Raw genomic sequence first — 25,578 nt, 5'->3', positions numbered from 1 at the left:
TTAAGAGAAATGTTTTTGATTAAATATGTATATTTTCAGGAAAAAAAAGTTTTTATATAAAGTGATTAAACTAGCAAATTTACAAGAAAAAAAGTCAAAATTTTACATTTAAACCTGTAAATTAAAGAGAAAAAATGGCGTAAATTATGTGATTAAACTATTATTATTAATTATTATTATATTACTTAAATAAACTCGTAACTGTACGAGAAAAAAAGTAATATCCAGTTCAATCTGCAACTTTCGCCATGTAAATTTACAAGTTTAACTGCGTAATAATACACTTTTCTTCTGGAAAATTTACGAGTTTAATCTCATAATATTGTGACTTTTTTCCCTAAAAATTACAACTTAATTCCCGTATTTTTTTTTTACTTCATTCAATCAAAGATTTTCTTTTTTTATTAACACGGCCTAATCCTCCTTCGTACATCTTATAAAAAACTATTATTTATAACATTTTAAAGTACTATTTTTAAGTACATTATGTGATTATTTCTATTGTTTGTGCACAAACTGTAAATCTCTTCCATGTGGATCAGACTGATTCACATTCGGCATCAGAAGTCGTGGCGGTTGATTCGCTGCTGATCCTTCTGCGCCTTCGCTTTTTCTTTAAGCAGCAGAATGTGCTCGGCAAACTCCCGCACGGCTCCCATCCCGCCGACGCTGCGGCACGTGTACTCTGCAGCGTTTTTTGGCGACTGGCAGACCGTCATTAGGCACGGCGCTCAAACCCGCCAGGCTCAGACAGACGACGTCCTGTTTCTCTTTTCCTGAGAGGACGAAACGTGCACAGGATTAGAGCAGAATATTTCAAATAAATCAGGGGCTGTTTGTTATTTATGAGATACGTTTTTTATTTTGGCTGGAGGGGAGGGGCATACTAACTAACTTTAAAAAACTATATTTTGTATTTAAATGTGGGTGATTTTCTTTTTTTTTTAAATATTTTTTATTTTTAAGAAAAGGTGATTTGCTTTCTTTTGAAATTTAACAGAAAAAAACTTTTTATGTTGGACATTTTTGAAAAAAAAAAATTATTAATTTATTTACTGAAATTCATATTCAAAACATGACTTACAAACTCGTAGCATGTTTTTTTTGCCTTATTCCTTTAAAAATTCTTGCAATTTTTAAAGAAAAAAAATATTGTTTTTTTTCCTTTTAACATTTTGGTAATTTTTTTTTTTTTAAGAAAAACTTTAGAAGTCACATTTTCTTTAAAACATTTGAGGGATTGAATTTTAACCACGGTGCATTTACACATCCAGCTCACACTGTCACCATACAAAGCTGGCTGATAATTGGCAAAATATCCATTTTAATTTAAATCTAATTTAAATATGAATATAAATAAAATAAACGGATGACATTTTAGTAAATACTAAAAAGGCTGATGTACCCAGGTAGGCCACGTCCTTCCACTCCAGCCTCCTCTGCTCCAGCAGCGGCTTCAGGTCGTTCAGCGGCTCCTCGCTCACCTGGACGACCTGGCAGCCCGTCCTCTTGGCCAGTTTGTCCGCCAGCGACTGGGCCACGGGGTCCGCGCTGGAGGTCAACAGCACGACCTGCAGGAGTCGAGACAGCGTGCGATCAGATCACCTGACCCAAGTCAACGACGCTTTTTAGAGAGACGACAAATTCAAACCTCCATCTCTTCTCTCTGCAGCATGCGGATGCCCTCCGTGTCTCTGCTGTTTATGGACACCATCTCCTCTCCGGACACCGACAGGAAGATCCTCCCGTCCGTCAGACATCCGGAAACACTGCAGAAACATCAGGCGAACCACCTCCGGCGAGGCCCGACCGAAGTATCCGTACCTGTGGGAAGAAGAAGTGCAGACTGGATGTAAAAAAGAAGAGGAACAAAAGAGCAGGTAAAGAAATTACGACTTTTTGGACAAAATCTGTGAAACGGCAGAAAAAACCTGTTTTCTTAAAAAAAAAAAAAAAAAATCAGTTTTCGATAAAAATTGTTGAAAACTTTTAAAGAAAACATGCTTTCAAACCCATGGTCTTCTTTCAAAAAAATACATTTTAAGAAAAAAAATAAATAAAATAGTTCCACTACTTTTCCAAGCCAGGAAAATGTTATTGTGAAATTCCATGATGTTTCCAGGTTTTCCATGACTTTAGGAGCCCTGACCTCACCTGCGAACCCTCTGCTCTGCCACGGGCCAGTCGATGTCCACATCGATGTCCACGCTGTACTCTGGCATCATCTCGTAGTACGCCACCTTACCGCCCTGGAGAGAGCGAGACGTAGGAATGTGACGGCAGCAGCAACACGAAACGAATAATGAGCGTTAAATTTAGGAAAAAGGTTTCAGAGTTTGCAAATCGCTGCTCATTCAAGGTCTGAGCGCACGTCAGTTACCTGCAAGATTCCTCCGTTCACCAGGTCTCTGGTGGTGAAGTAGAACGAGCCGTTCTCGCACAGCTCGCCGTCCCAGTCCTGACGCCGCGGACGGTTGGCCGGGTCCAGATTCAACGGCTCCGTCAACTCACCCGCTGGAAGCAGGCAGGTAAGGGGTTTAAAACAGGGACACTCAGCTTTGCTCGAGGGCTCGGCAGGCCCCGACATGTTTCTAGGATTTCAGGACGTTTCTCAGATTTTAGGATGTTTCTCGGATTTTGGGACATTAGAGGTTAGCGAGGACCTCTGTCAGCGGGTGTAGAGATTCTCCAGTTGCACTTTATTTTATAAATAAGCTCTATTTTGATGCTGTTTTATGCACTTCGGCACCTTATGTATCCTTAAAGTACAAAATCAATCACCGGTTTGAGTCACTTTATTTTTATTATGAATTAGAAAATGATTGGGGGACCAGATGTGGATTGTGGGCCATACGCTGAGAATCACGGGGTTAAAAGGTTCATCCTACCACACACAGCTTTAACAAGAGACCGTTTCTTATTACCTAACGAACGCGTTTCATTTGTATTATCAGTTAGGAGTGACCACGCCTGAAGATTGTGTGAATTATGTGTATCACAATAGTTTGAAAAACTGTCAAAAAACACACAAAACCAAAACAGGGTTCCCACACTGTCTTGAACATCAAATTCAAGGACTTTTCAAGGATTTCTAGGCCCCACACCGTCAATTTCAAGCACCAAGCGCAGCATAGTTTTGAGACAAGGATTGAGGCACTTCAATGATCCACATCTCCTATATACCATTATAATACACCTGTATATGGTATTTATTTATATTACCATATAAATACCAGTATATGGTAATTAGAATCGATTAAACTTATTTTTTGTGTAAATCTTTATGACAAATAAATCATCAGTTGCAGAGATAAACACAAACTTCTTGCATTGGTCATTAAAACCACTAAATTATATCAATAAAAGTCTCATAAACTGTTGGGATTAGACTGGAGCTACATGTGATGTAGTCTGCGTCATCTGTCGCTGCAGATTAAATCTCGGCTGAAATGTGGACCGTTGACTTACATCCTTTCTTGACCTCCTTCCAGCGGAAGTGGTGCCTCCGGACCACGGAGAAGACCGAGTCAAAGCCCTGCAGCGTGATCATCTCCAGGGCCTCCCTCAGATGGAACGGATGGAGACACGGTGACGTAGCCTGAATGTTGCAGATCACATCCACCTCTAAAAACAGACAAAAAAAAGGTTAAATATGCAGCCGAGGTGTCAGAGTTTCAAACGGGACACAAACAGCAATCTCCTGGTTGCAAGTCCGTGTTTGTTTGACCGATCCACCACCAGTCCCCCCGCCGCACGCAGACTTTCTCGCCTGTTATTCGAATGAATACAATATTACATACCGCCCGAGCCTACTGTGAGTGTCGCCATGAATAACAATAACTGTACAACGATGCAGAACTCATTTTCGGTGGTGGTTTAGAGTTTTTTTAAGGACTTCAGAGTCCTTCACTGTCTGCATGCTGGCATGTGTGGAGGCTCCAGGGCGTCTGAAGGTTAAAATCCTGCAGGATCGAGACCTTGTAGATGTTTAGACTCCAGAGTTACACACAGCCGTGTGACGAGCACGTTAGGAAAAATGCCTTTAGAAAATGTTTGATCAGGACTGAAACTCTGATCATTAAATTTGTTTTTTTTTATAAATAAAAAATGAATGAATAAAAATAGCTTCCACAGATACAGATAATTGGAAAAATGCCTTAATGATCAGCCAGGCCAATAATATGTCGACAGGCTGTAGATACAAAACACATAAAGAGATATAAAGTCTCTTTTATTTGCGCTGTAATTAGCAGCCTGATTGTGCTCGTGACTTCGGCACCGAGGCACGTTATGTACTCGGTGTTCGTCTGTTTCCTGGACGCTCTTTATCTGATGTGATATCGTATTTGTACTCCATGTTTTTTTATGATGAAAGAGTTTATATACCTGCTGCTACCATGTTGGGATAGTAGCTTTACAGAGTCAACAAAGGATTTTAATTCAAACAGCTGCTTTGTGCACTCTCTGATTAAACACACGCCATGGCAGCATTAACCCTTTGAACCCTGGAGTAATATCACTTCTCTTGTGCTGCTTTTTGTGATGCATTTAAGAGTATTTAAATCTTGGGGCAAATGAGTCGCATGGTAAAAAATGTTCCACAAATTGCAAAAAATAATTTGATTAAGAAAACTAATTTTTAAAAAGCTATGGAAAAAAGTTGAGGGAAAAAAAGAGAAATGCTAGGGAACAATTATAATTCTCATTATTTCAGATTTATAATTATGTTACAGAATATACATTTTAAGCACAGGTCATTTCCTTGTTGTTTTTTTTTTACTTTCTTTTTTTTGGGTCAATTGTTTTGTTTCTTTTTTATCATTATTAATTTCTTGCCAAAAGTTCCAGAAATTAATGGATTTTTAAAAATTATTTTAAAAAATCTAGCGAAAAAACAATATTCATAGTGACATATTTAAAACTCTGTTACAAAATTGTAAAAAAAAAAAAAAAAAAAGAGAGAGAAAAAGAAAAAAAGGCATTTTTGTGTAATTTTCTTGATTTTTTTTTTTTTTTTTTTTAAAGAATGTATTATTATTTTATTTATATTTTATCATTTATTATCATATTTTATCTTTTAAAACTTTAAGGATATTTTTTGTATTTTTTATTAATTATCTTATCTTACTTACTTTAGGTTGTTTTTTTTTTCGCTGCTCATTACTTTTTCCCCCGTGTTTGTGAAAGAAATCAATTTGCCGCGTTTCAAAGGGTTAATTCTCAGCCTCAGCGGCTGCCGTGCCACTACAGCGTGCCCGCACACATCCTGGTGTGGATTTCTTACCCGGGTTCATCCTGGCAAACTCTTGGATGGTCTCGAGCGATGTAGAAGTGTCTCTGGAGACTTCGACGCTCCTGCGGTGCACCTTGGCGCCCCAGGCGATCGCCACCTTCTCGATCTCGTCGTGGTCAGTCGAGACCCAAACACTAGAAAAATAAAGGTGCAGCCAAAGCTAGTTTGCAGTGCTTCATCTTTGCATGCTTTTTTTTTTTGTCTTTTTTGATGATTAACGAAAAAACACATTGTGGCGATTTTTTTCTTTAAAATTTTTAAAGAAACATTTTGGTGATTTTTTTTCTTTCTTAAAAAAAAACCTCAAAAGTTTGGCAAATTTTCTCAAAACATATTTGGTGATTTTTAAAGAAGCATGTTTTCCTTCAAAATCACTGCCAGAAAAAACTAAAATCTGTAATACTCTCATGACACTTTTAAATCTGATCCCTGTTCACACCGAGTGTACTTACTAACAAACTACCTATATAAAAAATATATTTAGTCATATAGACACACACACACACACATATATATATATATAGTAACGCAGTATATAACACTTTTCTTTAATCAGCAGGCTGCAGAATATGTTTCCCACTAACAATAGTTTTTAAAGTATTAGTACAGTATTTTAACTTATAGTATTATCATTACATTATTACACAAGATTATCTCTCTCTATATGTGTGTGTGTCTGTGTGTGTGTGTGTGTGTGTGTGTACTTTACCTCAGAGGTCGAAAATCATATTAATAGCATCATTAGCAAAATGATTACTGTCTCTATTAACAATAGATAATTATATTAGTATACAGACCCACAGTATCTAAAGACACTTATACAAATCAATAAATGAATTGATAAATAAATAAATAAATACAGTTGAGCTATTTCGATATGTTTTATACTTTATTATTTTTATGCGGATCCTGGTCATGCGTTTTCCAAAAGTCGGGGTAGGGTTTTAAAAAAAATCACACCACTTTCATTGACAATAACGAACAGTCCCTAACGCAGCCAGTCAGCGTGAGTGATTTTTGGGGAGTGTTTTCTCTCATTAAAACGCATTAACATTTTACACAGCAGTAATAAGTACCTGTCAAACATGTCGGAGTCCACCGCGGCTCTCACACACCAGCCGAGGAGCGGCACTCCGGCCAGCATCTTGATGTTTTTTAGGGGGATCCCTTTGCTTCCTCCCCTCGCGAGCAGCAGCGCGGCGACGTGTCCCTTCCCGTGCGCGCGGAGCTGCCTGCGGGCGGCCCGCGGTGCGTCCTGGTCCCCGTTATCCCCCGGAGGGCCCCTCTTCCTGGAGGACATGGCGGCTGTGGACCTCTGCAGCGGCGTGAGTGAAAGCGCGTCTGGACTCTGAGTGTGTGTGATGTGTCTGAAAGTAGTGCCACGCGGGAGGGTGTGTTATAAATGATGAAACTATTCCGGCTATTCTTCTGCTGCTTCTTCTTCCTTTTCTTCCTCCTCCTCTTCTTTTTGTTTTTTTTTTTCATGGCGGATAGCATACAAAAAGTTGCATTACTGCCGCCTGCTGGATTTAACAATTCAACTTAGTGAATAAACTAGTAATAGCCTAATAATAATAATAATAGTAACAACAACAACAACAACAACAACAACAATAATAATAATAATTAATAGTAATAACAACAACAACAACAACAACAACAATAATAATAATAATAATAATAATAATAATAATAATTAATAGTAATAACAACAACAACAACAACAACAACAATAATAATAATAATAATAATAATAATTAATAGTAATAACAACAACAACAACAACAACAATAATAATAATAATAATAATAATAATTAATAGTAATAACAACAACAACAACAACAATAATAATAATAATAATAATTAATAGTAATAACAACAACAACAACAACAACAATAATAATAATAATAATCAGTGATAAGAAGTATTCAGATCCTTTAATTCAGTATAAATACTAATGACACACTGATAATACTGATAATAAATGTATTATCAGGAAAATGAAAAATCTAAGAAACAAAAGACTTCACCCCCAGACTCAAAATTATTAAGAAAAACAAACACCCATTTATTTTTTCAAAACACTCTCAAAACTAAAACATTATTTCAAAAGACACAGCCCAAAACTCAAAAGTATGAAAAAGAAAGAAAATTATTTTAAAAAAAGAAACACCCCTGAAACTCAAAATTATTAAAAAAGGAAAAAAAAAACGTCAAAAAAGAATAATATAAAAATTACTAAAAAAAAAAAACACATATATTATAAACGTTTATGATTTTATGCAAAAATTGTAATATGTAAAATAAGTGAAGATTTCAGACAAATGTAGTTAAGTGAAAAGTACAATATTTCACTCTGAAATGTAGAGGAGTAAATGTATAAAGTAAGCTAGCTTGAAAAGAAAGTACTTATGTAAAGTACAAGTACCTTGAATTCAGACTAAGTGAGCATGATTAAATAAAGTCAGGCTATTACTGTGTCCTTTATGCCTCACAGCTTCCGTGTAATTGTGCTTAAGGTAGGCATATTATTATTTGTTGTAGTATTACTTTTTTTTTACTATTAAAAACAATGGTGATGATGATAATGATAATCATCAGGCCTATTGCTACTACGACTACTACTACTACTGCTACTACTATCACTTCTACTACTACTGCTATTACCACTACTACTAATAATAATAATAACATGAATAATAATATTAATAGCATTATTAAAACCTACTTATTACAAATCTCCACTTAATACATTAATTTCTCCATGTTAGTGTTTTTTTTTTTATGTCAAATAGGCTAATAAAACTGTTCGGACTAAAGAATACGAAGGTGTGTAGCAGAAACATTGATACAAAGTTTTTAGGTAACACGGTTGAACGCTGCAGGACTCGAAAGAGTCACAATCATCAGAGGAATGGAGCGCTTTTTATTAACTAGAACTATTTGGGCGTTTCAGCAGCAGTTTCAGTCCTCCGAGAGAAAGTTATTCCACATTTCATCTGTGTGAAGGGTAAGGATGATGAGATGGGTGGATTCAAACCGGCACATTTAGAAAAGCTGCTCAACCTGCTGATCGAAACTCATTATGTGATGACTTATGATTAAAAATTGGAGCAGCAGGTAAACAGTTTGTTGGCTGTCACTCCTTTGTGTTTTTTTTTTATCAACAGCGCCATCTTTTGATGTAAAGTCCAAATTGTTCTTTTTTTTCATCACATTTTCTTGTCTGACCTTTTTTTTTTATAAAAAAAAAAATAATAAGTACAGTTATAATTCATAATAAAAATGTCCAAAAGTGATTCATACTGATAATTGTTTTTGTACTTTTGTACATAAGATATCAGAGTGCATTAAACAGCTTCAAAATAGAGCTTTGTCCTCGCTAAGCCAGAAACATCCCAAGATCCTATAAATGTCCTAAATCTGAGAAATATCCTAATATCCTAGAAATGTCCAAAAATCCCTCAAACGTACAGAAATTAGAGAAATGTCCTAAAACCCGTGAAAAGTCCTGATCTCCTAGAAAAATTTAAAGTCCTTGAACTGTCCTAAAATCGTGCTCAAATCTTGGAAATGTCCTAAAACCCTTTAAATGTCCAAAAATCCTAAACATCCTAAAATCCAGAAATGTTTTAAAATACTGGAAATGTCCCCAAAATCCCCAAAATGACTTCATATCCAAGCAATGTGCTTAAAATAGTGGAAACATCCCCAAAATCCTAAAAACAACCTCATAGACATGAAATGTGCTTAAATCCTGAAAAACTGCTTAAATCCTGGTAATGCCCCAAAATTTTAAATGTAAAAAATATACTTAATGTCATAAAGTCCTAGAAATAATGTCCTAGAATATAAGAAACATCCCAAAATTCTAGAAATCTCCTGAAATCCTTGAAATCTCCTAAAATCCCGGAAACATCCTAAAGTCCTAGCAAGGTCCAAAAATCCTAACATGTATGGGACTGCTGTGTCTGGCCCCTGGCCCCCTGTCGTTTTGCAAAAGTGGCCCCCAAGTAAAGCAGGTTTAGTGTCCCTGTTTAAGGTTTTGGCTCATTCTCGCTGCTCTCATCAGCGTCCTTCGCCAGCAGCAGCCGGGAGCTGAAGCATTTAGCAGCTAAAGAGATGGTGGAGACCAAAAACAGAGCTAAAAGGAGAGTGAATATTAGACGTGCGTTTTTTAGATGGACAGAAATTACCTCATCAAATGAGTGCTAACTGTTTTTCCATATTTGCTGCATGACTAAAACTGTTTGCAAACAACATTGAGTTAAAAAGAGCTGGTATATCCGTGTTGTGTTCACAGACAGTTTCTGTTACTCCAGAAATCCGCTAAAGAGGTTTAAAAAGACACACCTGTAAAAGTGTCAGGGTGTTGACTTACTGTCACACGAACGGAAAATGAGTCTGATGACTGAAATTACGACCGCAGGACCAACTGACATGCTCTGCCGCTTAGCTGCAAGAACTCTGTTGACATTTTGAGGGTGTCTTTAAACACCTTCAGCACTTACACTGTGTCCTTTCCTATAGTACAACTCATATTTGTTTTCCTCAAGATTTGTACCTCATCTTTGTCTGCTGCTTTTTTTTCTTTTTTTTTCTTGTCTGGGATGAATTCAGCTTAAATTACGTCAAATATGATGTTTCACCCAAATGCACAAACACACATCAGCTCCCAGTTTGCAGCTGTAACACCAGACAGCGTCTTACCAGAGTCAGCATGCACATGTAGTGTATTATCACAGAAGCTTTTCTCTGTGTTAACAATTACACACACACTGGTATGCTACCTGACCAGTGCTCCCACTGCTGAGAAAACACAGCCCTTTAAATTAAAGTATGCAGGCTGATCTCATCACATGACATTTAAAGAAAACTGAAGTCAAAAATTGATATAAGATGTACCGAGATACCGAAACTGGCTGTTTTAGAGGGCCCCTTGTGCAAAATGACAAGAGGTCAGGGGCCAGTCACAGCATGTTTATAGGATTTAGGAACATTATGAACATATAACATGATATTTTTTAGGGCTTAAGGACATTTCCAAGATCTTCTGACGTTTCTAAGATTTTAGGATGTTCTTAAGACTTTAGGACATTTGTATGTTTTTAGGACATTTTTCAGATTTTGGGACATTTGTAGGATTTAGGACATTTATATGATTTTAAGCATTTTTAGGATTTTAAGAATTTGTCCTACAATCTTGATAATGTGCTCTTCAAATGGCAGGAAAACACTCCACTACAGAATTTTGTTGGTCAGTGGTGCAAGTATTTTCTGCTGCCTCAAAATCGTGAAAAATGCGTTTGGCGCAGCCCGTTCTCAGTCTCGTAGCTGATTTGACAGCCCTTTTGGCTTAAGCTTGCGACACCAAAAGTCACCATCAAACAGTAGCAGTCACGCTGCTAGTGCTGCAGTCCCGGGCGTCAGTTCGATGTTCGGCCGTGGGCCAAAACGTGCCTTTTTTCATTCTGCCACTGGGGGCCGCCAAAGTCACAGATTTACAAATCCTACACTTCGGAGATTTAAATTACGCATAACAAACTGTGGTTACCATGGCAACAGTGCTCTGAGCTGCATTTCCAGTGACACAAACACAGTTATTTGCTCAGAGGGGCCATAGATAACAACATCATGCTTCACATTGTTGTGACATTCTTTACGTCAACCTTGTCTGTTATTTTCATGTATTCGGCGTCTTGTATATATCTGATCTATAGATTGTGCACCAGGGATACTCAGCTGGGGGGCCACTTTTGTGAAAAGACAAGAGGCCAGGGGCCAGTCACAGCAGCCCCACAGCAGGCTACATGTTTCTAGGATTTTAGGACATTTCTATGATTCTGGGGCGTTTTTTTCATATTTAGTACATTTCTAGGATCTTAGGATCATTCCTTGGGTTTAAGGATGTTTCTAGGACATTATGACATTTCTCAGATTTTAGGACATTGCTAGGATTTTGGGGTGTTTCTTGATTTTAGAGCATTTCTTAGATTTCAGCATGTTTTTAGGATTTTTGAGCATTTTGAGGATTTTAGGACATTAGGGGCTTAGCTAGGAACTCTATCAGAAGTTTTGGGGATCCTCCACTGACGCTTTTTTTGATAAACAAGCTCTATTTTGATGCTGATTCATGCACTCTGACACCTTATGTATACTAAAAGTACAAAAACAATTCCCAGTTTGAATAACTTTACTTTTATTGTGAATTAGAAAATGTTTGGTGGTCCACCTGGCACCCTATTGAGTGGATCACTGATCTACTGTCTATGGATAAATACTTCATCCAACCCCCCAATCCAAAATTTGAAGGCGATGCGACATAAGGGATGATAGTTTCGATGACAGTTATGAAGAGGCTTTAAAGGAGAAACGAGAGAGGAAGGAGGAGAGCAGCTCATCTGCCTGAACTACTCCGACAGCCCCGGCGGCATACCGTTCATTCATTCACCGTGCACCACTCCTCCCATCAGACACCTCGCCTTCACAACCACTGTGACCTCCGTTCAACCAGAGGAGCCATCAGCTGACAAATGTTTTCCCAGTGTGTCTATTTTTGTTTTTATCTGCACATGCAAGAGGCAAACGCTGCAGGTGGAGGGAGCAGAGAAACATTTAAAGAGTCGGCTCAACAAGAACTGAAAGCAAAGAGGAGAATTTAGATCTCAATGATATCTGTCACAGTTCGATAGCCCAAAAACATGGTTACTGCAATTAAACCTGGATCCACATCAGGTTTACTGCAAAACTTTTCACAGGATATTTAATCCTTTGAAATCTGAGAAAATTTCTATTTCTTTTGAAAACACGGGGAAAAGGCAATGAGCACCTTTGAACAGAAAACAGAAAACAAAAAGGTGACACAAAAATAGCCCTGAAAATAATTTTAAAAAATACCCCTGAAAATAATTTTAAAAATAGCCCTGAAAATAAAATTTAAGAGGGGGGAATTAAAAACAGGATGCACCTTTTCTGGTAATTTTCAAATTTTTTCTTCTTTTTTTCCAATAAAAAAGGGAATAAAATAAATATTTTGAGGAAAAAATAAATAAAATAAATATTTGATGGAAAAAGAATCGGTTGAGCCTCGTGAAATGGGCTCGGGGACTCCAAAAACACAGTCACTGACATTTATTTGGAGGATTCAGGCTATTCAGTTACACAAAACAATATTTTTTTCTAAGCTGTGAAAGTGAAATAAGGGACGAACGTCATATTTTTCTGTTGCGCTTTAATTCGGAGATGATGGAGACGAGAGAAAGAGGAGGAGCTGTGTTACATGACTGCTTACATGCCTGATTCTGCCTCCTCCTGTGTGTTATTATGTTTGAGTTTCAGGTGTTTTGAGAGGCCAGTTAGGGCACGTGTGTGTGTGTGTGTGTGTGTGTGTGTGTGTGTGTGTGAGGTTTATCACAAAGACAGGCGAACAGTGGAGAAGCAGGATGGGATGGTAAACACACACAGCAGGGGGGCAAAGGAGGGGCAAACACTGATCTGAATGAGCCATTTACATCTCCACAGGCCGATATTTGTCCTTTTAACTGTAATATTGTACCAGATAAAGTACTTTGATACTGCTGTTAAACGACAGCATCGCTGAGACGTGCAGAATTTTAACAGCGAGGCTCTTCTGTACTATAAATCCACAGAAACCAGCAGATAAACCTGCAGGTGTGAAGGCACCTTTCATGATGTTTAAACCTTTAAAATATGAACAAATTGGTTCAGTTTCTTTGGAAACACAGGGAATAAAATAAAGGTAAAAAAAAAAAAGTTCCAAAAAGCACAGAAAAAAATATTTTAATACAGATGTAGGGAAAAATATCAAGGGAAAAAAAGGAAAAATCCAGGAAAAAATGTTTTTATAATGGCTATATTTATCTAAAATGTCAAAATTAGTAGATTTTTATTTTAATTTTTTTTCTTTCTTTTTATTTATTTATTTATATTACCCCTCTCTCTCCGCCTTTCATACTTAGAGGCCACGACTTTTGTACATGGGTGCCCACTCTACCAAGTGAGCTCCTGGACACCCCGTATTTTGTATTTTTGTTGTCTCTTTGAGGTCATTTTGTGTCCTACCATGTTTTTTGTGGGGGTTTACGTACTCCTTTGTGTCTTTTTTGTGTAATTTTGTGTCATTTCTAGTCATTTAATGTCTCTTTGGGGTCATTTTGGGTCTCTCTGAGCTAACTTTGTGTCTTACTGAGCTCATTTTGTGTCCTTTTCAGTTGCTTTTAGTCACTCTATAGTTATTTTTGTCACCTTGTGGTTGTTTTATGTCGTTTTGTAGTTCTCTGGGTCTCTTTTAGGTCATGTTATGTCTCCTTGAGCTAATTTTGTGTCTTTTTGCAATGACTTTCTGTCACTTTGTGGTCATTTTCATCACCTTGTGGTTGTTTTGCGTCATTTTGTAATCCTTTCGATCTCTTTGTGTTTCTTGGAGCTAATATCGTGTCTTACTGAGGACATTTTGAGTCTTTTTTTGGTTGTTTTAGGTTGCTTTGTAGTTATTTTTTGTGTCATGGTTGTTTTGTGTCATCTTGGAGCTAATTTTGAATGTTACTGAGATCATTTTCAGTCTTTAGGCTTTTATTTATAGGCCTAATGCAAATCTTCTCAGCTTTTGAACTCCGGGGGTTATGTGTGTGCAGGCCATGTATGTTTCTGTATGTCTCTGTTGTACAACATGCCCCTCGCCCCCTTCCTCACACCCCTTCCCCCCCAAATTTTCTTCTTCTTCTTGTCATCTGCACCGTTTCCCCACACCTTAAAGCAGAATGGAGAAGAGGAGGAGAAATGGAGAGGAGAGCCTGAGAGAGAGGAGGGAGGGTAAACCGGTTCAGCAGGTATACTGAGGCCTAACCCAGACTCTTCCCGGCTTGTCACCGTTATTTCTGACGCGCATGCGCGCTGGCGCCTGTTTCCTGCTTTTCAAATGAGTACCTGTGCTGCCTCTTGACCCACCTCTGTCGACTGTGTGTGTGTGATCAGGATACAATCCACCGTTTTTTTCCCTCGAGCCTACCTCAACCCGCTCTCTCACCCACGCACACACACTCCCGTTATTTCAGGGCGCCGGAGGTGAGATTCGTCTTTACCTGTCCGGGTTGCACACCTGAGCGGACTCACCTGTCCGCCGAAAGACGCCTCGTTGTTTTTGATTAACAACGAAAATCTAGTTTAAAGAAAAGTGTGCGAAGGAAAAAAAGGAGATTAAAGAGGCACGCAGCTCGCGAAACGACAAGAAAGGTGCGAGCAGGAGGACGAGGGGACCGACACCTTCCATTTTTTCCTTCAAACTTTGGAGTTTCCTGCTTTTGTAACTTTTTTGTGACGTCGCGACTTTTCCAAAAACTCCCCAAAAGAAGGACTGCGGTTTAATTAAGCATGCCGAGGGCCTTTTTGGTGAAAAAGGCGAATGTTTCGCCCGGAAAGCGGAACTGGAGCGAGCTCCCTGATCATGAGCGAGGGGACGTCTACATCCCAGGTGAGTCCACGCTGCTGTAATGAGCCATATTTGTTGCATAAAAACAAACCGAGCCAAGCGGCGGCGGGTCCGGACGCGTTTTTGGGTGCGCTTTACGCACGGATTTGTGGGTTTGATGCATTATGGGATCCAACAGGAATGTGAGGGTGGAGGGTGGGGAGGGGGTCAGGTTGTGACTGTAACGGGGCGGCTGCAGTCAGGGGCCACCGAATAACGGGAAACCCAGCGGGCCGTGGAGACAGAGCAGCTCCTGGGTGAAGTTGCGTATGTTTGTCTCCTGAGTTATTTAACCATTTAAAACTTTGCAAAAACACGAGAGGGAGGCAATTAGCAATTTAAAAAGACCTAACGCAAACATTAGCAAGACTAGAAAATGACCTGAGAAGTCAAACAAACAAACAACAAGAGATGACACACATAAAAAAGAACATTTATTTGAGAATATGTATAATAAAACTAAATAACTAAATGACAAAAAACACAACATGTAACATAATTTTAACATTTTTAATATTTAACAATACTTCTGAATATAGTTTTCTAGACATTTGATTTCTTGAAAAAAACAAGACATGGTCCAAAATATAATATAATAATAATAATAATAATAATAATAATGATTAATAAATAAAAAAACAAAATACACAAAAAATTACTGAAAATTGCTATATATATATATATATATGAAATAAATACAAAAATAAATACATAAATATTTTTTTTCTGTAACATAATTTTAAATATATGAATATAATAATTCTGAAGATAGATTTTTGGACATCATTCCTAGTTTATTTTTAATCTTCCCAATAATAACATTTAATGTTTACTAGCTTTTTTTCTTGTCTTTTCTGATTTCTTACTATCTGTCATTTCTTGCCAAATTGCTTACTGCCCTTCCACCTCCCTTCCACTTTGCCCATTTGAGTGTTTTGTTTGCGTAAAAAAGGTATCAGATCGGAGAGTATCAGCATTAAAATATACTGTTTTCTAATTAAACATATTATTATCATTATTATTAAATATGTATCAGCTCAAAGGTCGGTATGTTTGCGCTTTTATTCTCATATCTGTCACGGTGTGTTGCGGCCTAACGAGCTATATCACAAAGGGCCCGTTGCTTTTCACATATCGACCTTCAACCCCAGATTGCAGCGCTCTTCCTTGTTAACACTTGACTGACTTATAGTCCAAATATAGACCTTTTATATATGTTCCTCTGACTAATCATTATATTATATATCCGCCTTTTAAACCTCTGGTACTTTAGTGATTCTGTAACAATCGTTTGAGCCTTCGTGGATGAGTTTTACTACTTTTACGCACATCCTCAGATCAAAAATAACACGATATTATGTGACACGGATCAGTGGAGCACTTACTGTGACTCAAATAACGTTTTCTGGCTTCTCAGCTGAAAACAAGAGCTGACATGTTAACTGTCACATTTGAACTCGATGTTTCAGTCTTCAGTTATTCTGTGTTTGCCTCCAACTTTGCATTTAAATCACAAGTAAAGGGAGTCCACCTCTTTCCCAACTCTGGAGAACAGTCTCCATTGTTGCCATCGGCGGAGTTTTTATTGTAAGACCACGCTGGTATCAGATAACAAGTAACGGACTACACCCTAAACCTCTCTCTCTCTCTCTCTCTCTTTTCTCTCTCTGTCTCCCCCTCCCCCCTTCTCTCCTTTTTTTCTCTCATCTCATCACCGTTAACTTTTAATCATTGACTTTTACATCCTCTCTGGTGTTTGAAACCGGAATCTTTGGATGAAGTGAACCGCTAACTCTTAATTTTCAGGTGATTTAAAATGTAAAAATAAACCCAGATACAACTATAATCCTGCAAAGTTACATTAAATAATTGTTTAAAAAAAGCATTCAGGTGTTTCTGGAATCAACAACAAGTCTTCCAAAGTTCATTTTACACACAGAAAAACACAGAAATGGACTTTGCAAATAGCAATCTGAGGCCTCTCGAAGTCTTGGAAACTTCATATACCTTGGAAGTTTTGGAAAAGTCATGGAATTCTGTTTTTAAAAAACCCTATAATAATACACAATGTGCTCAAGGACCATTGGATATTGGAAAATGTGAAATTTGTAATTAATTTTCACTTTCTGACTGTAGGTATATATATGCTTTTTAAATCCTCATATAAAGAAAAAACTGGCCAAAATTTTAAAATCAATCCAAAAAATGAAAAAAATATTGCCAACATTTTTCTGTAAAAGTTGTTGAAACAATTAAGGGAGGGTCATGTAACTTTAATGGCTGTATTTTCTATTAATTTTAAAGCAAATATGCCTTTGTAAGCCATGTTTTCATTAAAACATTTGGACCATTTTTTCTCTGTTTTGGCAACTTTCTTTGTTAACTGTTTTTCCTCTTTCTTTAAAAAGCAGCCCCACATTTTTAAATAAAATAAAATGAAACTTTTAAAGAAAACAAAAAAAATCACCAAAAGTTTTACAGAAAAAATGCCAAAATTTTGTAAATTTAAAAATATCAAAAAGTTATTCAAAAAATTGAATGTTTTTGTTTTTTTTCTTTAAAAAATGGCAGTAAAATAAATTCCAGATAGAGCCATTTAAAGTTGGATCCACCTCCTCCAATACAAAATAAAAAACAGTGCTTAAAAAATGATTTTATATGCCTCCCCTCTTTGCATCACCCCCTCCCCTTTTTAAATATCGAACAGTCCCAAAGTTATAATCAAATATTCAGTTTTAATCCTATTCTGAATTCTTAATATACATATATGCATATTTTAAAAAGCTAAAATTTAGTAATTTAGTAATGGAAAAGGAACAGATCGGGAGTATTGATGGTTGTTTTAGTGAATGTGTGGTCTTTAAAATTAGCCTCAAAGTCAGGAAATGTACTGGAAAGTTAAACTGTTCGTTGACCTTAAGTGACGTCCAAGATGAAGAGATCGAGCCGTCGTCCAAACGTCACATTTGTCTCATGAAAAGACAAACGTTATGTCTTTAAGATAGAAAAACACACACAGAGCGTCAGAGCTTAATTACGCTCAACTCACCGAACCCAGCAACAGCTAAAGTTTCTGGTATGTGCCGTTACTTGACGTACCTGCCCAACGTGTGTTTTTGTGTGAGGGTGACAGCACACACACACACACACACACACACACACACACACACACACACACACACAGAGGTATGATAATTGCAGTCAGAAGCAGGCGGCTTGTTGAATACTTTTATGAGGCTCCAGATGCCATCAGTTTGGACAGTTTTCTCACTCTCTCTCTCTCTGTGAGTGTGTGTGTGTGTGTGTGTGTGTGTGTGTGTAGTGTACGAGTTTATTTTTATCTCTTCATCCTCAAAAATGTGCCGAGGCCTGTTTCTGATGTATCATCAGTCCCCAAATCAACCTCTAACTCACACACTCACAACAAGTGTGTGTTACCTGATATCACTCACAACATGCAGCCGGTTCATCTGAGGTCAAACGTAACATTCCTCAAATAAATAAATAAATGCATTCAGTTTAATAAGCAACAAAAAAGAGAAACTAACTGAGACGAAAGAAGAACCTGACAAAATGGAAATGCAAACATATCTTATTACAAAGTGAATGTGAGTGACTGTTATTGATGCCTTTGAATCTACATTTATAAAAAGGTTGATAAACTTGTTTTTTTGGGGTTATTTTTAGATAATCGTAAGATTTATCTGTATGGGACAATCCAAGTTTCAGGAATCGGGAAAGAAATTTAAACATGAAGTAATTAATAAGAACATGAATGAAGACAACGAAGGAAAATTTGCTTTTGTTATCGATACATAATTAGTTAATGAAAAGCACGAGAGAGCAGGGGCGTATTCTGAGACAGTGGGCCCCTGGGCACAGACGTGCAGAGGGCCCCACCACCCCAGCGACAGGGGATAAAGATATCCAGACTTTGTGGTAGTTTGTGTCAAGTCATTACGCATCTTTTTTGTTGTTTGTCTCTTTGAGGTTGTTTTATGTCTTTTTGTAGTCCTTTGGGACTTTTTGAGGTCTTTTTTCGTGTTGTTGCATTTTCTTTTTTGGTTGTTTTGTGTCTCTTTGCTGCATCTTTTTTCTTTGCGTTTTTTAAGTCATTTTGTGTCTCTTTGCTGCATCTTTTTTCTTTGCGTTTTTTAAGTCATTTTTTTTGTCTGTTTGGTTGTTTTGTGTCTCTTTGAGTTTTTCTTTTCTTTTTTTAAAAGTAATGTGTCTTGTGGGTTTTTTGCGTCTCTATGAAATAATTTTGTGTCTTTTCTGTAATTTTGTGTCTCTTTGTGGTGTTTTTCCCCTCTCTTAAAGTTATTTTGTGTCTCCTTGTGGTTGTTTTGTGTCTTCTGAGGTCATTTTGTGTCTTTTGTAGTTGTTTTGTATCTCTCTGTACTCACTTTGTGTCTCCTTGTGGTTGTTTTGTGTCTTTGAAGGAAGTTCAGTGAACCAGCTGCTCTCTAGCTTTATATTCCCCTCTAACACAAATGTGGTATCAATCCTCTCGTCTCGGCCGGCCGATTTATCCTTTTGACTTCGATTATAGTTTCTGAATTCACTGTGTCACACTGAGGGTTTCCTGAGGCTGCAGCGAGGTTAATGTTTATTGGATGGGAGGAAATGTAACGGACCCTGAAGACAGCCTATTGCAGCAGACAGCACGCCTTTGGCAAACACACACACACACACACACACACCCTGTGTTTGTTAAAGTTATCTACCGATTGTTGACTCTCTTTCTCTCAGCGGAGTTAAATGGATGGAGAGAAAATATCAAAGACGTTCATTCAGGACGACAGCTCTCTCTCTCTTCCTCTCGAAGTAGAAACTTTTGGGGTATTTCGAACTCCTTCAACCTCGACCCCACCATCACACACACACACGCTTTACCCAAACACACACACACTTCATTCATTGATGAGGGAGGAGGTGAACAAACAATACAAATGAGATTAAATGTCCAGCCAGCAGCAGACACCATAGAAACCATCACCACGCAGGAAGAATTAAAGATTTCAAAAACGCGCAGTTCACCTGTCCCACTTTTCTGCTTCCCAGACTGAACATCCGTTACACGATAAATGATCTTAAAATGATCGTTTGACTCCTAGTCTGAATGCAGCACAGGAAAAGTGATGTTGGGTGTGAAAGGGTTAATGGACTGATGGTTGCAGCTGTCAGGGAGTTCCTTTTCTAAATTGTTGATATTGAAATATTTCAAACAACGCCCTGCCCCAGTCAGTGTAAACTCATTATTGAGATCTGTGGAGGCTGTGTGAGTGTTATCTCTTCATCAAATATGAAAGCTGCTGACACACACGCACACAGAGCCATCGGTGTGTGTGTGTGTGTGTGTGTGTGTGTGTGTGTGTGTGAGACAAAGTGTACCGTTACCTCCGCTGCCTCACACACACGTCCTCTCATCTTTATAGCTCCCTGTGCGGCTTCATTTGCATCTACATTTGAGTTTTATCTGATTGAGAATCGACTGATTCGTTGTCATTGCCGAGCAGAACCACACCTGCCTCAACACACACAGACACACACACACAGACACACACACACACACACACACACACACACACACACACAACACACACACACACACCACACCTGTCTGCTGCTATGACTTTACATCGCTCTTCTTTGAGTGCTGTTTTGTTATAATGTGCTCACACACACACACACACACACATACACACCCACACACACACACACACACACACACACACACACACACACACACACACACACACAGGCATCCACCCCTGCGGAGGTAGATTGTTTGAGGAAGGTTCAGAGCCGGTGCTGCAAGACTGTCTGGTTGGACAAGTCTAACTGTAATGGCAATGCGGTGTGTGTGTGTGTGTGTGTGTGTGTGTGTGTGTGTGTGTGTGTGTGTGTGTGTGTGTGTGCGTGCGTGCGTGCGTGTGTGGGGGCATGTATGTGCATGCAAAATAAGGGGCGCAAAACAATAGGCTAAACATGTGCACACCCACACACACACAAATACATATTTAACTCTGCGTGTTTGCTAATTGAGAGATTGTGCAAATATGAACGGGTGCAGGCCGGCCGGCTACCTGTTGGGAAATTTTATAGTATTTCTTACCCTTTTACCTTGTTTTCTTGCACTCAGTTCTCATTTTCTGTCTATTTTTAAAGACGTGTCGGATTTTAAAGATGCAGTGGCATTTACAAATCTAACTATGGCAACTATAAGATCAATCACTATAAGATCAATGAAAGTGTGGCACTTGTAAAGAAAAGTCAGATTTTCATGGTTTGCGTATGTGTCAGATGTATGTCCCACTGTATAAACCAGCGCACATCCACACAGACACTAAATCACTCATCAGAATATTCAACTATACTAAATATTCCCTCTTAAACAGTTTGTACAGTCATGAAAAACCTGGAAATCATGGAATTGACTAAAAGCAATTTCAAGGTCTACCTCAAAGTTATGGAAAAGTCATGGAAATCTGTTTCACCAACATGTGTAATGACACATTATGTGTTCAAGGACCATCGGAAATGTGAAAATCCAATGATTGTTTCTGTTTCTACAGTTTCTGGGTGTGATAAATGGCCTAATTTTGGTGATTTTTAAAGAAAACCATTAGTTTGAATGGCATGTTTTCTTCAGAAATCAACTTAAAAAAAAAGAAAAAGTTGTTTTCTTAAAAAATTATTCAAAAAAAGTTTTCTTTTAGAATTGCCAAAAATAAAAAAAAAAGAAGCCATCCCATTGTCTTGAAAAATTACAAATGTTTTCAATATAGTTGCCAAAATCTTTTCTTGAAAAATCAACAAAATAAAGAAAAAATCCCCAAAATATATATATGAAAAATCACTAAAATGTTTTTTAAAAAATATAGAAATAAATGTAAAAAAAATTATGAAATATTTGACTTAGTTGTTTTTTTTTAAAATTCCAATATATTCTTTTAAAGTGCCAAATATTTTTTAAAAAAAGAAGATGGCCAACATCTTTTAAAGATATTTTAAAAAATTCCAGTAAAAAAGTTCCTCATCAATGCTTAAAAAAATGATTTGTCTTGCCCCCCTCTTTTGGCACCAAAACGCCCCGCTCTCATAAATAACAAACAGTCCCTACATTATACTTAAATATTCAGTTCTCATCCTTTTCTGAACTCATTTTAAATAATATATATGTATTGTATTGTATTATTAGTATTGATGGTTGTTTTATACGGTGATTAAAATTTGCCCCCAAAGTCCTGGAAAAGTCCTGGAAAAGTCCTGGAAATTAATTGTTAAAAATGTGTATGAACCCTTTTTTTCTCTCTCTCAGTCTCCATCTTCCCTCCGTCCGTCCTGATGATGGAAGCCGAAGCCAGCCTCGCAGAGACGACGCCGCTCTGCCTCACCAAACAGTCTCTCTCCGACACGCAAACACACGCCGAGCTGCCGTCCAGCACCATGCTGGGCCGTCCGCAGAGCCCGGCGCCCTCGTCGCCGGAGGAGAGGTCAGAGGTCAGAAGGAGGTCGCAAGGCGGCTCCACATACGTCCGCTCCAAAATGAAGGTGAGGAAACGAGCAGTGACTGACAGAGAGAACGTGGAGAGCAGAAACAAAATGTCTAAACATATTTAATCTGTCAGTTGGATAGAACTTTGAGTTGTTTTTTCTTCCAAAAATGAACATTAAAGCCTTTTATTCATCTCCGAGTTTGACTTTTCTCCAACTGTCAAATATCACGATGATAATTCTTAAGCTGCTACACAATTACAAAAAGTAGGGAGGAGTTTACGACTGATATATGTTGATTAAATGTTCACAATTACACATGTCTACGCCCCTTACATTTTTTTTTTTTTTTTAAATTGGATGGCTTATTTAACTTACAGCCCAGGGGCCAAATCTGGCCACGGACAGGGTGCCTCGACATTTTCTAATTACAATAAAAAATAAAATGATTCACACTTGGAATTTTTCTTCCAAAAATCCCAGAAACAGCCTAAAATCCGAGAAACGTCCTGAAATCCTTCAAATGTCCTAAAACCTTAAAAAATGTCCTAAAATCCTAGAAACATGTGTGGGGCTGCTGTGACTGGCCCCTGGGCTCTTGTCATTTTGCAAAAGTGGCCCCCAAATAAAGGATCCTTGTCCTAATGAAACTAATATGTCAGTTTATTATCATTTCAAGTATCATTTCTCTTCTGCAGGTGCGACTTCGTCCAATAATGAGTCGATTTTAAACTTATTTTTTCAGCTTGTTTCAGCTTGTTGTTGCATTTAAAGTGATGGAAATCAGATAAAATAGTTTAAAAATGCAGAGAAATTCACCTGAAGTCAATAAAAATGTCAGTTTTAATGTTTTTGCTCTTTATTTCCACCAAAGGTAACGACAGGCGAGTTACCGCCCGACCCCTCTGCTCCTCCTCTCTCTCTGCCTGCCATCCCCGCCCCGCCATCGCTAACCCCGAACACCGCTGTGATGGCAGTTGCCATGACAACAAAACCTGACCCTGTGGAAGCGGTCTCCATGACAACCAGATCAACAGGCCAAAATCTGAGTTCGTTGTTTGTGTGCCAGGTACGTTTTGGTTGAAGCTTTTAAACTGGAATCTAGAATGATTTAATTTTAAATAAAATGCAGTATTTTTATTACACTGTTGCACTGTGGAGAATCAGGATATTTACTTTCAACATTCTCGGCTCTCAAAATGTTGGAAAATAAGATATTTTTAAAATTATTTGTGACAGTTTGGCTTTAAGGATACGCAGTACTTCCTGATAAAAATGCTGAATTTAAACTGTTTGTGTCGCTGCAGGTTTGCCAGAAGACCTTCCAGTACCAGCGAATGTTAAACAGACACCTCAAGTGTCACAACGAGACCAAGAGACACCTGTGCAGCTTCTGCGGCAAAGGCTTCAACGACACCTTTGACCTCAAGAGACACGTGCGCACACACACAGGTACCTGCACGCTCTCGTGTCGTAAATTAATGCTGAAATAAAGAAATAACTGCAGAGACCTCGTTTACATACAGACGCAAAAATTAAATAAATGTAGCGGTAGAAAAAAATGAAACAAATTTAATATATTAATTTATTCATGTCCAGTTTATTTATTAACTTTTATGTATTCATTAATGCATTTATCTATTTTTTGTTTTTCTGTGTATTTATTAATTTGTTTATTTATGCATTCATTTTTTTCTGTTCTTATTTTAGTATTTATTTACATCCATATTTATTAATACTTTACTTCATAAATACTCTCTTAGAAATAGAAGTCCTGCATCAAAAAGTTTAAGTAAGTAAAAGTATTTATTATTAAGTATTTAAGGTAAAATTAAAATAAATAAAAGAAAAGAAAAAAAACATTAAATCCTTTTGAAAATCAGTTCAAAAAACTAGTGAACAAAAAGTTTTTCTCATTTTTGCATAAATAATATAATATTTATCTGTCTGTTGAATTATTGATTAATCCACTAAGTAATTCAGACGTATAAACTGTTAAGTAATTTAATTTATACCCAAAACATCATATTTTATAAACTCTTCATGTGGCTTGGATGGAAAAAAACTCTTTTATTAGATCAGTGAATCTGTACAATAATTACAGTGGAATATAAGTAGAAAGCTGCATGAAAAGAAAATACTGAAGTACAAGTACCCTAAATTTGTACTTGAGAGTATCACCACACACACATGCATTAACAGAATAAATGCAAAACTTTGACATTTGTCACGTTTTTTGTTCTCAAACAGGAGTCCGTCCCTACAAGTGCACCCTGTGCGACAAGGCCTTCACCCAGCGCTGCTCGCTGGAGTCCCACATGAAGAAGATCCACAGCGTCACCCAGAAGTACGCCTACAAGGAGCGACGCAACAAGCTGTACGTCTGCGAGGAGTGCGGCCTCACGTCGGGAACTCAGGACGAGCTGCTGATGCACCTGCACTCGCTTCACCCCAACAGCGCCCTGCTGAAGGGGAAGGCTGCGCGGAGAGCGGCGGGAGCGGCAGGAGGAGGCAGGGAGGCCGAGTCGGTGCCGAACTCCCCGCAAGGAGCTGACAGCGACGACACGACTGGATCGGCAGGGCAGTAAAAGAGAGGAAATATCATGAAAACCACAAACTCAGGACATATGGACATTTTGTGTAGCTGAAGTGAAACATGACGGGTGGACGACATTAAGTGGGGAAATGTGTGTATTTGTATGAGTGTACATGTGTATGGATTAAGGTATCTGTAAATATCACAGACTGCAATGTTTAATTAAATCAAGCTCCGAACGAGGCCAAGTTTGACTAATATATATTTTTACGTTGGGATTTTGATGTGGATGAGTATATTAATATGTCTGACAACACCAATGTACTGTTCTTCGTCTGTGTTGCATGTGAATACTACCTGTGGGCGTCTCTGTACAGAGTTTTTCTATGAAAAAAGTACTTTGTTCATTAAAGGGAGTAATATATTACATAAGAAGGAATTTTCTTTTTTTTGTGCTTTTAGTATTATTCCAACCTGGATCCTATTTTATCATGTTTGTTTTTTGTTTTTTGTCTGAGTGATTAATGGGAACAGCAGTTTTTGAACTTGGTCCTGTATGAGTGAGAACACTGCAACTGGCCAGAGGCTGCAGTGTAATCACATTTGTCAACCGTCCAATTATGTCCACTGACAGGCTCAGACTGTTACTTTATGTTTATAGAACAACAACCAACAGATGTCCTAGCTAAGCCCTTAATGTCCTAAAATGATAGAAATGTCCTGATATCCTATAAATCTCCTAAAATCTGAGAAAAGTGAT

General features: G+C 37.8%; 2 protein-coding genes across 2 annotated transcripts; one reads left to right on the top strand and one right to left on the bottom strand.

Annotated features, from left to right (window-relative positions):
* Positions 1 to 145: 145 nt before the first annotated feature.
* On the bottom strand, positions 146 to 6,739 carry LOC121962198 (N-acylneuraminate cytidylyltransferase-like). The gene is given in 10 exon segments (XM_042512415.1): positions 146 to 698; positions 700 to 776; positions 1,406 to 1,571; positions 1,652 to 1,777; positions 1,779 to 1,824; positions 2,155 to 2,249; positions 2,381 to 2,514; positions 3,469 to 3,624; positions 5,285 to 5,427; positions 6,370 to 6,739. Coding segments are annotated over 10 exon segments (1,305 nt in total). The 5' UTR covers positions 6,594 to 6,739; the 3' UTR covers positions 146 to 560.
* A 7,494-nt stretch (positions 6,740 to 14,233) lies between these two features.
* Positions 14,234 to 25,257, top strand: ovol1a (ovo-like zinc finger 1a). The gene is made up of 5 exons (XM_042512344.1): positions 14,234 to 14,785; positions 22,107 to 22,339; positions 23,157 to 23,351; positions 23,590 to 23,734; positions 24,533 to 25,257. The coding sequence occupies exons 1-5, from the start codon at positions 14,686 to 14,688 to the stop codon at positions 24,868 to 24,870; spliced, it is 1,011 nt and encodes a 336-aa protein (XP_042368278.1). The 5' UTR covers positions 14,234 to 14,685; the 3' UTR covers positions 24,871 to 25,257.
* Positions 25,258 to 25,578: the final 321 nt, after the last annotated feature.

The sequence above is a fragment of the Plectropomus leopardus genome, chromosome 23 (genome assembly GCF_008729295.1).
Source record: "Plectropomus leopardus isolate mb chromosome 23, YSFRI_Pleo_2.0, whole genome shotgun sequence".
NCBI lineage: Eukaryota > Metazoa > Chordata > Actinopteri > Perciformes > Serranidae > Plectropomus > Plectropomus leopardus.
Note: the sequence above shows the minus strand (reverse complement) of the source record. Positions and strands in the feature narration are given on the sequence as shown.